Source organism: Mesoplodon mirus, assembly GCF_964341445.2.
Source record: "Mesoplodon mirus genome assembly, chromosome: 3".
Classification (NCBI taxonomy): Eukaryota; Metazoa; Chordata; class Mammalia; order Artiodactyla; family Ziphiidae; genus Mesoplodon; species Mesoplodon mirus.
In genome coordinates this window covers 159,207,894-159,222,268 of record NC_138978.1, presented here as the reverse complement: position 1 = coordinate 159,222,268, position 14,375 = coordinate 159,207,894, and the positions used below count along the sequence as shown (strand labels likewise).

At 43.5% G+C, this 14,375-nt stretch overlaps 1 protein-coding gene across 2 annotated transcripts in view; it reads left to right on the top strand.

Annotated features, from left to right (window-relative positions):
- RGL1 (ral guanine nucleotide dissociation stimulator like 1) overlaps positions 1-14,375 on the top strand; it is a 127,010-nt gene that overhangs the window by 93,388 nt on the left and 19,247 nt on the right. For both annotated transcript variants that reach the window (XM_082612056.1, XM_082612055.1), the window contains exons 9-13: positions 2,748-2,832; positions 7,815-7,904; positions 10,329-10,415; positions 11,736-11,768; positions 13,770-13,891. In XM_082612056.1, the coding sequence (XP_082468182.1) occupies positions 2,748-2,832; positions 7,815-7,904; positions 10,329-10,415; positions 11,736-11,768; positions 13,770-13,891 (417 nt within the window). The remainder of the gene's footprint in view (positions 1-2,747; positions 2,833-7,814; positions 7,905-10,328; positions 10,416-11,735; positions 11,769-13,769; positions 13,892-14,375) is intronic.

The following is a 14,375-nucleotide window of genomic DNA, read 5'->3' as shown; positions in this document are numbered from 1 at the left end:
AAGCCCTAAGCTGTTCCAAGCTGTGAGGGATAGTGTGTGCAGATAGGACATTAGTTCTTGCTATTCAACAAGAATCCATTTAGTTTGTTTCTGCTTCCGTCTAGTAAAAGCTATCTTAGCGATGTTAAAAACCTCTAAGTATTCCTTCCTAGGTACCTGACTAAAAATGGTTAACTGCCCACATTCCGTATTGTGTTTTTCTTCATATTTCTCGCCGTAACCTTTGGAACAATGAACAATTGTGGCCTTCCTTATTGTTTCACTGTTGCTCTCGCCCCCACGTCCAGAGCTTCACTGAACTCTAGACCAGAGGGCTTTTTGCAAAGGAGGGAAGAGGGAGTGAGGAGGCAGTTCTGGTCCCCCATGAGAACAGATTTAGACGCTGGGGCATGTGTCGTGACTACAAACTAGGTCAGCTACTTTCAACAAAGTCTCTCTCGGTTTGCACTAATCAAGAAGTCAGGCCATAACAGGGAAGGATGCGTGAACTGTTTATAACCTATATTGTACGCAGCACAGTCTATACTGTGTGCACTGCAGTCTATGCCGTGTGAGGCACTGTCAGTTCCAGTCGGGAGACAGGCCAGCTTGCTCCCCAGGCAGGCCTGCCTTGTGGATCTGGTGGGCTCTGTCCTTAGAGTGGAAGGTCTAGGTACTCAATTTCATCAACTCACTCAGAGCTGGTTAAGCCTGAAGGGACTGACACTATCCAAACTCAACAGGGATCCAGATTGGTAGACCAGACTTTCATAGATTTATGCTGAAAAAGGGGTCCCAGAGTGTTCAACCTACTGATAAGCTCACATTCTCTATCAGAGGAAAGTCTGCTTAGGGGAAGTCACGTTATTTATTATATAATTCTTTGATGGGTTTTGAAGCAGGTGATCATATTGCCTGGTGTTATAGATCTGCAGACGCCTCAGCCACTTGGACTCCAGAGCTCGTGTTCTGTTATCTATCAGGAGAAAAAGTGGCAGATAGGCTTTTCAAAGTCCAGTGCAATTTTCTTGATGACCACTCTTTCCTTGGGTTCTTTCTCCTCTTCATTACTTTGAATGAAGAAGGTGACTCTGTGTGATAGAGAGATTAGTTAATTGATTTTCCTCTGCACAGGAGTCTTAGGAAAGATAAGGATCATATAAAATCATTAGATGTTAGGCCCTGGCGAAATATGATGGGAAAATCGGATGCGTACAGCGTCCCCATTCTCAGCACCCCAGCCCCGCTCCTCCCCCTCATCACTGCCCCTCAACTCTGGTATCAGCAACAACGGGATGGTCAGGGGCTAAAATGAAGTCTTGTCCCACTGCACCCTTCTCTGGTGGCAGTGAAAGGTAATCCTATCTTTCCTTGGTGGTTGATAAGTAGAACGCTATGGAAAGTCATTTAGCCAGGCAAAGATTTCTACCATAGCAAATCTGAGGCTAAAACACAAGTAAAAAAATTAGTGGACTTGTTTCTTAATCTCCTTGGTTACCATATGAGAAAGTCCATTCTTCCAGCTGGCTTTTGTATTTAAGAAACACCACAAAACAAACCTCAAAGCCCTATTCTGTACAACGTGGGTGTCTGGTTTGTGTCTTCATTGGTTGGTGGGTTCATATTTTAGCAGGGCTGCTGGAGAAGTATCACAGTTCCAGAGAGAAGCCACTTGCATATCAGCTCTGTATAGTTTCTATTGCTAAATTCAAGGAACATGGTTGAGAGATTTTATTCGGTTATTACTTTCCTGATAACCCTTTATGTTAATAACTTTCAGTGGAAGAGAAGACATCTATTTCCTTCTGTTTATTTAGGCCCACATGCAATTAAGTTCTTAATGATTTTTTCCAAAATATAAATAGCTTTAATGGTTTTCTTAATTCTAAGAGTAATACTACACTCATTGTAAGACACACAAATTCTTAGTAATGGCTTTCTCATAATAATGAAAGTGTTGCATATAGAATGACATTGCCTCTGTTAATTCTTTGCCTGCAGATCATCCTCTCAGTAACCCTGGAGGGGTGTAGAGAAAAGCACGAGGCCCGTGGAGACATAGTGTACCAGGGAGGGGCAAGGGAGGAGTAGGTGCTTTACATGTGTGATCCTGGTGACCTGAGACGGGGCTGTCGCTGTTGCCATAGTGCAGATAAGAAAACTGAAGCTCAGGAAAGTTGAGCAACTTGTCTAAGATCACTTAGGGAGTGAGTGGCCAAGTTGGGATTGGAACCCACCCCCTCTGACTCCAGAGCCCGTTCTGGAGATGGTTCCACCATCTACTCTGACTCTGAGAGGTTCAGGAAATTTGGGTTCTGTACTGCAGCTCTCGGCAGCTAGTAGTGGAAGCTCAGACAAATCCCCAACCCCGGCATCTTCATCTCTCAAATGAGGGGACTGGCCAAGAAGAGTTCTCAGGTCCCGTAGGGCTGTGGGTGTGTTGCTAAGAGAGAATTTTTTTTAACTTGCCGAACAGAACATGTCCCAATTAGACAACTTAATACCCCAGTTTAACAATCTTTTTTTATGATTATAACATGCATGGTTAGAAAATATCCCTCTCTTCACACAGGTGATCATGTCTACCTGTAAAAAAAAAAAAAAAAAAAAAAAAAAAAAAAGCCACCCTGCATGGGAAAGGTCATTGGCTTTCTCTGTGCTCATGTAGCCCTCCCCTCTGTAGCCAGAGGTACTGGGGGCATCTGGGCCCAAGGTGTTGGACTTTTACTAATCTTCATTTGTTAATGTTTTCTTCATCCCTTTTGTAGGGACCGAATGCTGATGTTTGAAGAACTTTCAGACATCTTCTCAGACCATAATAACCACCTGACCAGCCGGGAGCTGCTGATGAAGGTGAGGGCGCTGGGTCATACTGTGCTGACCGCTCTGGCATCCGTTCAACGGAAGGGTAGCTTGAGGGCTCCTTGGATGCCTGCAGTCCCTTGAGAGAGGCTACAGGGACTGGAAGGCAGGACTTTTGGTTTTTATGCCAAATCGAAGAAGCCTGAGGCTGAGAAAATTCAAAGTCCAACTCCTCAGCTTCACTGCGATGCAACCAGCTTGTGGAACTTGCGTTGCTGCCTGTAGCTCCTCAACAAGTGCCCTGGAAACACTGAGTGCTGGCAGTGAGGTGGGTGAGAGAGCCTGGAATATCCTTCTCAGCAAAGCAGCTTCTAGAAGGACAGGGGCCAAGCCTGCAATTCTACAGCCTTTATTTGCACTAAATTGCGCAGCCTGTCCGTCAGCAGTGTTTATCAAACACCAGATGAGTGCTGGCTTCTGAACGGCAGGCTAGGTAAAGCTACAGCTCAGTTCATTTTCTTTCTCTAGATGTTTGTTAAACATCTAATATTTGTAAAGCATTTGACTGGCCTCTGAGAGTATGAAGAAGACGAACACAGACCCTGTTTTCAGGAACTCACCTGCTGGTGGGTGGATATAGACACTAAACAAGAACGGGTAGTCAAAGAAAGGTACAATGATAGGTTGTGAGCAATCATCAGAGGGGAACATGGACCAGATATTATCTTCACGGCCTCTCTATAAAGTAGATTTTATCCTCCTCATTTTGCAGCTAGCCAAGCCTCAGAGAGGTAAGGAACATACCCGAAGTCCCACACCTGGTAGGTGGTGGAGCTAGAATGTGAGTCCAGCCTGGTGAGACTCTAAAGCCAGTGCTTTCATCACTTAGGCATAAAACTATTTCTTTTGACCACTTGGGAGTAGGAGGCAGGGTATGTCAGGTGAAACTTCATGGAGAAGGAAAATAAGTTGGTCATTCAGTTAATCCTGATTGGGCATTCACTGTGTGCGGGGTGAGGGAGGTACAGCCGTTCTGAAGGCAGCCTCCAACCTTTAGGAGACTGCAGTCTCATGGGGGAGGCAAAGTGGGCAATTATGAAAAAAAAACCCAAAACCAAAAATAAAAACAAAAAAACTATGATATGTGCTACCATAGGGGGAAGCCCTGAACTGGGCTGTTAGAACAAAGGACCCTTGTCCTTAGTCTCCTTTTCTGTGAATTGGGGATGATAATAGTACTATTTAGTCTACTGATCTCATGGAATTGTTCTGAAGATTGACTAAGGAAATATTTGAAAGCCATGTGCAAATGTCAATTTTTTTTTAGTATTTGGCAAGTTATCTACATGTGAAACCAAAGTATGCATAACAAATGAAAATGAAAAAAGTATAAGTGATACATGTAAGCTTACAGTAGACACCTGGAGTAGGAATGAGAGTCAAGTGGGGGTGGGGTTACTTAGAAAAGGCATCAGTTGATAACTGTTAGGTTGGTCATTCCTGTAAGAGCATCTGTTACGGTCTTCTTGACTCTTCTCCTCCTAAGTCCTGCTCCTCTTCCTTCATGTCTCAGTGAGGAGTACATTTCTGCGTGAATCCTTCCTTGACACCCTCAGGTCTGATTAGGCCCCTTCTCATGTCCTCCAGAAGCCCGTCATTCCTCTGTCCTAACACTTATCACATGCTCCATTAGAATCGCTTTTGCATTTCACCTGTCTCCCTGCTGGCCTGTAAGCCTCTTGCAGGCAGGGACTTTTTCACTGTTATGTCTCTAATGCCTAACACATTGGGCATGTAGCAAGTGTTCAGAAACTGACATCCATTGATGGACCTCCTAATTCACAGGACTTTAACAACTTGCCCACTCTTAGCCCTTCCTGGTGTAGATGATGTGAGCAGGGCAGGGTGGCTGCTGTCTGACTTTGGATTCGGCTCACCTGATGAACTGCACACTAAACAATGCTTGGCTTGCTGAGGTCATGTTACTTCCTGCTTCACATCCCCTTGGATTTGCAAACTTTAAATGGAAACTCATCTGGCTGGAAGGAGATGGCTTAGTGGTCTCCCTGTCAGTAATACAAAGCTAGACTAATTGGAGCCACACATTCAAATCCCAATAGCTCTGAGTCATCCTTCCAAAGCAGATAAATCGAATATTGTGCAGCTCATTGCCTGGTGGTGTCTTCTGACTGAAACCTTAGAAGCAGAGCTATATCTAGACATTAAAGGTCCCATAAACCTTTCTGAAATGTAGAAGTTTACCTCGGTGCTCTAGGTTAAATTTCTTATACGTGGCTGGAATCCCAAAGATGAAAAACTTGGCTATGAATTCATGTGGTCTGTGTATTATCGTTAATGATAGTGGAATGTTTTGGGCAGGTCATACGTTTCTGTGGGTCCCTTTCCAGTCATCTTTGTTTATTATTCTTCATACTAAGTATATAATTCTGGATGTTAATTCTCAGCACAGTTGTAACGAAATGTAGGTACTTTGGTTTTCAGAAGAACCATGGCTGGTTTCTGTTTTTAATATGCCACTCCTGGACTTAAACTGATTTGTGGTTGGATAATCCTAGTCGTGAATGACCTATCGTCTCTTCTGCTTCTGGACAGATATAAGGTGCTCCCTCTATAATACTATGGCTGAGGCAACATCAGAATTAGCAAAACTCTGTGGTTTTCCTTTTAATTGTTGGAGACAAATGTTTTTATTATACTCAGAGATTATCTTTTTTTTTTTTTTTTTGCGGTATGCGGGCCTCTCACTGTTGTGGCCTCTCCCGTTGCGGAGCACAGGCTCTGGACGCGCAGGCTCAGCGGCCATGGCTCACGGGCCCAGCCGCTCAGCGGCATGTGGGGTCCTCCCGGACCGGGGCACGAACCCGTGTCCCCTGCATCGGCAGGCGGAATCTCAACCACTGCGCCACCAGGGAAGCCCTCATTGTGGTTTTGACTTGCATTTTCCTAATAACTAGTAATGTTGAACATATTTCATGTGCTAATTGGCCATTTGCACATCTTCTTTGGAGTAATGGGCAGAACACCTAAATAGACATTTCTCCAAAGAAGACATACAGATGGCCAAGAAGCACATGAAAAGCTGCTCAACATCACTAATTATTAGAGAAATGCAAATCAAAACTCCAATGAGGTATCACCTCACACCAGTTAGAATGGGCATCATCAGAAAATCTACAAACAATAAATGCTGGAGAGGGTGTGGAGAAAAGGGAACCCTCTTGCACTGTTGGTGGGAGTGTAAATGAATACAGCCACTATGGAGAACAGTATGGAGGTTCCTTAAAAAACTAAAAATAGAATTACCATATGACCCAGCAATCCCACTACAGGGCATATACCCAGAGAAAACCATAATTCAAAAGGACCCATGCACCCCAGTGTTCATCACAACACTATTTACAATAGCCAGGACATGGAACCAACCTAAATATCCATCGACAGATGAATGGATAAAGAAGATGTGGCACGTATATGCAATGGAATATTACTCAGCCATAAAAAGGAGCGAAATTGGGTCATTTGTAGAGATGTGGGTGGACCTAGAGACTGTCATACAGAGTGAAGTAAGTCAGAAAGAGAAAAACAAATATCGTATATTAATGCATATATGTGGAATCTAGAAAAATGGTATTGATGATCTTATTTACAAAGCAGAAATAGAGACACAGACTTAGAGAACAAATGTATGGATACCAAGGGGGGAAAGCTAGTGGCAGGGGGTGGTGGTGGTGTGATGAATTGGGAGATTGGGATTGACATGTATACACTAACATGTATAAAATAGGTAACTAATAAAAACCCGCTGTATAAAAAAATAAATAAAACAAAATTCCAAAAAAACAAAAATTATCAATAGTTTGGGAGAACTCAACCACCCAGCACAGGAAGTGGCACATTTCAGGACACTTTCATTCATCCCCAGGAAAAACTGTAAGCAGGGGATCATTAAATGATACCTCTTCTTATTATCATTTGTAATAGGGAGACTGAAAGTAGGTAGTGAGTCACTATGGATTCTGTCCCCTGTGATGTACCTCAACCTGGGTAAAGGCTGGTGAATGATACAAGATACTGATGCCGCACTGTCATTGGAAAGGCTAAGTCACTGGAAAAGATTCCCTCGTAGTTGTACAGTAGTGAAAAGTCACATGCTATGGTCATATAATAAACACAGGGAGAACTGAATAAGGGAAAACCAATGCAGTTATGCACTACTGAATTGTGAAATTTGCCTCCCATTCATGCAGTTCCTGGAAAATGAGAACTTAACAAGACCCCAAAACCACAAAACCAAAAACACTTTATGTTCAGTCAGCAAACTGGAGATTAGTCATTATGTAGAAGAGTTTGTTGTTGCAACAGCTGGGAGGAGAGAAGGGGTAGCCATCTGTCCTCAGGTGCCAGGAGGAAGGATTGATTTGTAGGAGTTCCAAACCTGAGAGGCAACTTGGGAGGATGGACTGGGGGAGAAAAAGGGGAGAAAAATGTGTGAAGGTCTGGCTTTCATAGATCAGTGCTGGACTTCCTCAGAAAACTTCTGGTATAAAAAGTTTCATTTAGCTAAGAAATACCACAGAAATAGTCCCTTTCCTTTCACAGAATGCTGGCACATGCCTTTCAGCCCAAGATCAAGAAATCATAAAATTTACAGAGGAAGAGATCTTCATTTCCAGGATGTGTGATTACTTCAAGTGAAATTTGGGATGTGTAAAAATTGTCTCCAGTTCCGGGAATTGCCTGCCTTGTATTAATGATTGATTTTATAACCAAATCAGGGGCTCTTCTTACAAAATAGGGGGAAAACAGGATAAGTCATGGCCACCAGGCACTCTCAAGAATAGATGGCTCAACCAGTAGCCAGCCAAGTGTTTGCATAATAGTCCAGAGCCTGCTGGAGGCCTCTTCACTTTGCATGGCGTCCAGAGAGTTGTGCAGAGGTTCCGCCCCAGAAACTAGGTGCCCCTTCACTTGCCCCTGTATCACTTTCCTCTGTGTGTGCTTCTGTTTCTTAGGAAGGAACCTCAAAATTTGCAAACCTGGACAGCAGCGTGAAGGAAAACCAGAAGCGCACTCAGAGGCGGCTTCAGCTCCAGAAGGACATGGTATGTAAGGCCCTGGGTCTCCCTGAGGGCCCACCAGAGAGCGGCCCTATGTCAGGGGTTGGGCTCCTGCATGGCCCTGGACCCTCTAGTCTGCAGGGTGCCCCTGCCCTCAAAGAAGTTCTCCATTCTTTACCTCATCTGTTCTCAGCAGCCCTGGGATGTCTGAAGCTATTTTCACTCCCACTCGACCCAGCAGGAAATAAACACTGAAAGTCGCAAATCACATTGTTTTCTGGAACATTTTTATTTTCTGGAAGTGAGGGAAAGTCTGCGGCAGGTAGACTTCTCTCCCTTTTGCTGTCTTCTTTATCCACGCCTGTACTTAGGAGCTACCGCGACCTTGGCCTTGAGACCCCTGGGCTTCAGTTCCCCGACGGGAATGCCTACTGTAGCCAGCTTGGAACACACGGTGGCCCAGGACCTGGGTGCCGGGGAGAGAGAGTGTCAGCTCCCAGGAGGACTTGGTCCTTGTACTCGGAGATCTTTTCATTTGTTCCAAATCCTCTAGTCATTTTCTGGCTCTCGTCACTAACCCCAAGTACTAGCCAAATCTTTCTAGTTTTTCAGGACTCAAAGGAACGTGATACCTCCCTCTTTAAGACTGAAAGGTAGTTCTTGACATCATTGGCTTTATTTTTAACACTCTCCTAACTTTTAGCATAGAAGGGGAAAACCAGAGAGAGGAGAATGGAGACTGACAAGCTCAAAATACTCTCATCCCTGCTTTGAGAAGATTTTCTCCTTCTTTGGAAAGCTGGGCATAAATCAGAAATGTTGGTTTTGAGTGATGGGAGTCTTCTGTAACATAAAGCCTGTAAAGCGTTCACAGCACTTCAGACTTTTTTGGTGGTTCAAAGACAAGTTAAAAATAGCCGTTAAAAAAAGAGAGATTATTTTAGTTCAGGATGAAACCTTGTACACATGATAGGGAAGGACACACTGCAGCTGACAGAGAGTTCCTGAAGGACAAAACCCTGCCTGGAGTGAACCTCAAGGAGCAGCTCTGGCTGAGGAAACAGCCAGCTGCACACACATCAGGCAGCCTTGTTCTGCCCTGGTGGAGACTTTGTTTTCTTGCCAGAATTTCCATAAGTGCCTCAATGGACTGTAGGATGAGGTGTCCATGGAAGCCCCTTTTTATCTTCTCTTCAGAGTGGTTAGTGCCTCTGTGGCCTTATGGAGAATAGGGATGATTTCAAAGGAAATTTAGTGAAATTAATATAGTGTGTATATACCTGCAGTGGAAGTGCTTCTACCTTTATTTCTGAGGGGAATTTTTTTTTAGATAAACTTTTTATTTTAGAATTTAGAGGAGAGTTCCAGATAATACATAGAGTTTCTGTGGATCCCTCCCCCATCCCCCCTCCACCTCCCCACCTGCCCACCCATTGACATTTGCTGTAACCGTGGCATATCTGTCAATACTAAGAAACCGACCTGGGCATACTGCTGTTAACTGAAACCCAGACTTGACTTGGATTTCACCAGTTTTCCAAGAGCATCCTCGTTTTGTTCCAGGATCCAACCCAGGGCACCCCGCTGCATTTAGTTGCCACCCTAGTACCCTCTGCTGTGTGACAGTTTCTGAGTCTTTCCTTGTTTGTCATTACCTGACAATCTTCAGGAAGACTGTTCTAGTATCCTTAGAATGTTCCACAACCAGGGAGTGTCTGTTGTTTTTCTAGTGATTAGACTGAGGTCACGGGTTTGGGGAAGAATATCACAGATGTGAAGTGTCTTCTCATCGTATCAAGGAGTGAATGACATCAGCATGACATCTGATGTCACTGGTGATATTAGCCTTCATCACTTGGTTAAGGTAGAGTTCGGCAGGTTTTCTACTTTAAAGGGACTATTTTTCCCTTTCCCTCCTGTATTCTTCAGAACCGAGTCACCAAGCCACTTTACTAGTGACACCCCGTCCTCCTGCGGTCACACTTCTCCAGTGGGCAGCAGCCCAATCCTCTACCAATGGTGAGACCATCCCTCCCAGGGCCATTCTGAACCACCGGGAGTGTCCACATGCTGTGAAAGAGAACAGAGGTCCCTCTGACCTGAGCCTAAGCAATGTGTAAACCCCACTGTGAACACACTTGAACCATCTCCTGGCTTTGAGGCTTGGTTTTCCTGACTTTGAAAGTTACCTTGGTGATGAAGTTCCTGACCTATTTGTGTAGGGATTTTTAAAACTCTCATTCATGTAGGTTTGTACTAGTGGCCTTAAATTAGGCCTTGAATGGTCCTTAATTATTCTCCAAATGCTGTCGAGGATCACCTAGCCATTCGAAGACTGCTGCTTCCATCTGCAAATGGGCACACTGCTGACTGGAGCGGGCCACAGGTCCATTTGGTCCAGTGTGGGGGTTATTGAAACCCTGAACTTTCAATAACAGTGAAGGTGGTTTTACTGTGCTTGTTCTTCAGGGTGTGATGCAGGGAACTGTGCCCTACCTGGGCACCTTCCTGACTGACCTGACCATGCTTGACACTGCCCTTCAGGACTACATCGAGGTGAGTTCCAGGCTGATGGTGCACGTGGATCGGCAGCCTTCTCGGTTACCCAGGAGAGAAAGACACCTTTGTTTGTACCAATTGAGGGCTTTTTATGAACGTGGCATTGTGCTAGATGCTATGAGGAATACGAAGATGAGTGACACCAGCAGTGGCTCACAATCTAGTGGAAGGGATATATCAAAGCAGGCAGTGATGGACAGAAATAGTAAGAATTCAAACAGAAATGCAAAGAGAGAAGAGGACAGGCCACGATCAATTCCCTGTGAGGGGAGTTCATGGCAGATCCTTAGGAAGGAGTGGGTTTGAGCAAAGACCGAGGTGCTGGGTGGGACTCTGGCAGGTGGAGCTGAGGGGATAGGGTACCCTTACATTCTACCTGCTGGGGTAGGGAGTCAGTCAAGCTTGTGGATTTTTAAGTATCGCTTTATTGTTTCAGATTATTACCTTCTCTCTCTCTCTCAGAATGGGGAAAGAAGTGAAACAAGCTACTTGTTAGTAACAGTAATACAGTAGAATATTACATGGAGAAGAGATTGGATATTTGAAATGAAATTTAAGGATTTCCTGTATATTTAATTTTATCTCACCTTCCTGGTTATCACATGCAGTCAGTCAGTCCGCTTTTACTCTATCACAATTAGAAGGAGTGACAATTATCTTGCAAATTCCCACCTCCAAGGTCGTCGTAAATGTTGTGGACATGCTCCCTCAGAGAGAGATGCTCCCCGTCTCTTCACATCCTCTGCCTCAGCTTATCTCAGGAAACACTCATCAGTGTTGGGGAATTTGGGGGGAGTGACCAATGATTCAGAAGTTAAATTCAGCCTACTGAGAATAGGAGCTGGGACGATGGAGAACTGAAACTTAACTTTGGTGATGATGTTGTGTAGAAGTTTGATAAACTTCTTTTGATAAAACATTGACAATTTGGTTTCCAGTATGAGTCGATGACCATCCGTTTTTGTTGCTTTTGGTAAAGAAAAAAAAGTGTAACAGAACATTCACTCAAGCTTTTGTCTTCACTGTCTCTGCAAATGTGTTTGGATTCTGTGTTGTAAAGCCTTTATCATTACTGTTTTAGTTGGTTTCAGACATCTTAAGAGAAGGCTGTCTGCCAATCCTGTCCTATTATAATTAAAAGAATGTTTTTCTTTAAGTGAATGATGCTTCTTTTCCTCCTTTGTAGCCATAATTACAGTGTCATGAATAATTGTGACTTTATTATCCCTTTGAGCTATTTTAACAAAAACCTAGAACAAATAAGGCTGAGTTTCAAAGTAGCTTGGTTTGTCATTCATTTTAAAAAATTTCTTGCAGGGTGGGCTGATAAACTTTGAGAAGAGGAGAAGGGTAAGTAGGGGTCTTGGCTGTGGTTTTCCATTTTACTTCATCTGGGCATGAAAAAAATTAGAGGAGTGGAGACTTAAATTTTTTGCAGAGGCAGAAAAAAATGAGCATTTATTGAAAATTTATCAGATGTCATTGTCCTTGGCATGTTGTTATGTGGTATTGCCCAAGAGCCCTGTGGGGTAGGTTTTATCATCCTCAATTCAAGGGTGAGGAAACCAGGACGCAGAGAGATGAAGTAACTTGACCAGAGTCACCGGGTAGCACAGCCAGGGTTCAAATGCTGTCCTGTCTCTCCTGAGCCCACATTTCTTCCTTTACCCCCTCATCATCTCCTTCTTTACCATCAGCTTCAGCAATAACAGGTCCATTCTATTAAGGAGAAAGGGTTTCATAAGAGTATATGTTATGGAAGGGTTAATAAAGATGGTTAACTCCTGTAGGCCTATTGAAGAGAGGAAAGGAAACGGTCTTCATTGTTACGTGTGGATAATTATTCTTTTCCTTTCCTGTCAGCATAGGAAGGGGTGTGCAGCATCAATTTGAAATTTTTCTGTGCAGAGTAGAAGAGTTCCACACTGCATGAAAAAAGATAAAACAGAGCTTTGAAAATTCGCTGTGGGTTTAGTGTTTTTTAAAATGGTATATTTAAGCAACTCCAAGGAGTATGAGTGAGCAAAATAATAACTTCACCCCGTAGTAACTCTCATTGTTCTTTACTTATTCATTCATTCTTTCATCCCACAAACGTTGACTGCAGACCTAACAGGGGTCGGGCAGTGTGATAGGTTTAGGGGTTGCAGCAGAAAAAGCCCAGAGCTCCCTGCCCGCATAAAGTTCACAGTCAAGGAGGAAAGTAGACCAACCGGCAGTTACAATGCAGCCTGATAAGGGCTTGTGAGCAGAAGTAGTGGGTATTATAGGAGCACATGGGTGGGGCATCTAGCCCCAACTTGTGGGGTCAGAGAAACTTCCAGGAGGAAATGACATTGCAGTTAAAACCAAAGTTTTAGGAGCTGACCAGGCTGAACTCGTAAGTAACAAGATATACTACCCTCCATGAATGTACGCCTTCTGTCCCTGGTAGCGTTTGATGATAAATGTTCCTTGGATACTGAGACCAAGGGTGGAGGTCACTGGATGGGAAGTTGACACCTACGGAATCTGCCAGCTGTTGAGCTGCTTCTGTCCTGTAACATTAAAACAAATTCAGTTATTGCCTCCACAGTTACCCATCTCTGTCCTTTCACTTCAAAATAACCCTGGATGGTAATCTCTTTCCTTTTAAGACTAGCATGTTAAACTTTTGGAAAGTTTGAGTGTAAAACCTAAAGCTAAAGCTTTTATCCATTGCTGACTTTAAAAAAATCTTTCTTGAAACATCTAAAGAAGTATAAATAATGTTGGACATAATTATACACTTGCTTCTCTTGTGAGCTTTAAAAGACTGAGTTAAATGATTTACTGGAGTAGTAAAAACCCAAGGATCCAGGAAATCTAAACATTCCAGTTTATGAGGCCCTAGACTGTTTAGATATTCAGCCCTACCAAAACTTATTTATTGAGGGGTAAGGGTTGAAGGAGATGGGGGTGGGGAACTTGTGCGCTTCCTGACTTACAGTAATTATTTTCCTTATCTTTTAGGAAGTAGAATTTTTAAATACATTTTAGAAGGACTCAGGCTTAAAAAATAACTTTTCTGTCTCAAGAATGGAGATGGAAAAGAGAAAAAGGAAGTCACTATGACTTTAGGTAGTACCTAGTTTGGGTCGCTTTGGTAGCTTGTTTTATTCACATAAATTGCTTTTTTCAAGGAGAAAGAAGGATTGACCTCTAAAGCATGCAAAGGCACCAGTGAGTCAGAGTTACAAGCAGTACTTTAGAATCCTCCTAGATGAATCTGTCCATCATTTATCCTACTGTGGTGCTTCTTCATGTTGAAAAGGTGTATATTTGGTCGGCCTTTTAATTCACTCTTTCTCTTTGGTGCTCTGTCTGCTTTAGGAATTTGAAGTGATTGCCCAAATCAAGCTCTTACAGTCTGCCTGCAACAGCTATTGTATGACCCCAGACCCAAAGTTCATCCAGTGGTTCCAGACGCAGCAGCTCCTCACAGAGGAGGAGAGGTAGGCGGACACATTGCCCATCAGGGTGGAGCTGTGGTGTTGGCCAGAGGAATACTGCATCTGGTTCCTCATTTGGCCGTTTATTCAACAACTATTTAGCAAGCAGCTCCAAGGTTCCAGATCCTCGGTTTTCAAAGGTTAATGGTATAGCAGGAAAAATTGAACTGATGGCATCAGAAAATGTGCTTTCAGATTCTTGCTCTACCGTTTATTTATCTTTGTCACCTTGAACAAGTCACTTATTCTTCCTGATCTTCAGGATGCTTACTATAAAATGTTTCTTTGAGAAGATTAAATGTAATCATATTTGAGACAGCAACGTTACCATGTTTGTCACTATCAGTAATTGGTACTAGCTTTGAGGGAGCTTTCAAGTGGGGAGGAGAGACAGACTCATGAAGAATTGAAATACAATGGGTAATCAAAGTGCTGCAGGACCCAGAGGCAGGAACAGTTCACTTGGCCAAGGAAGCGGGGGGGGGGG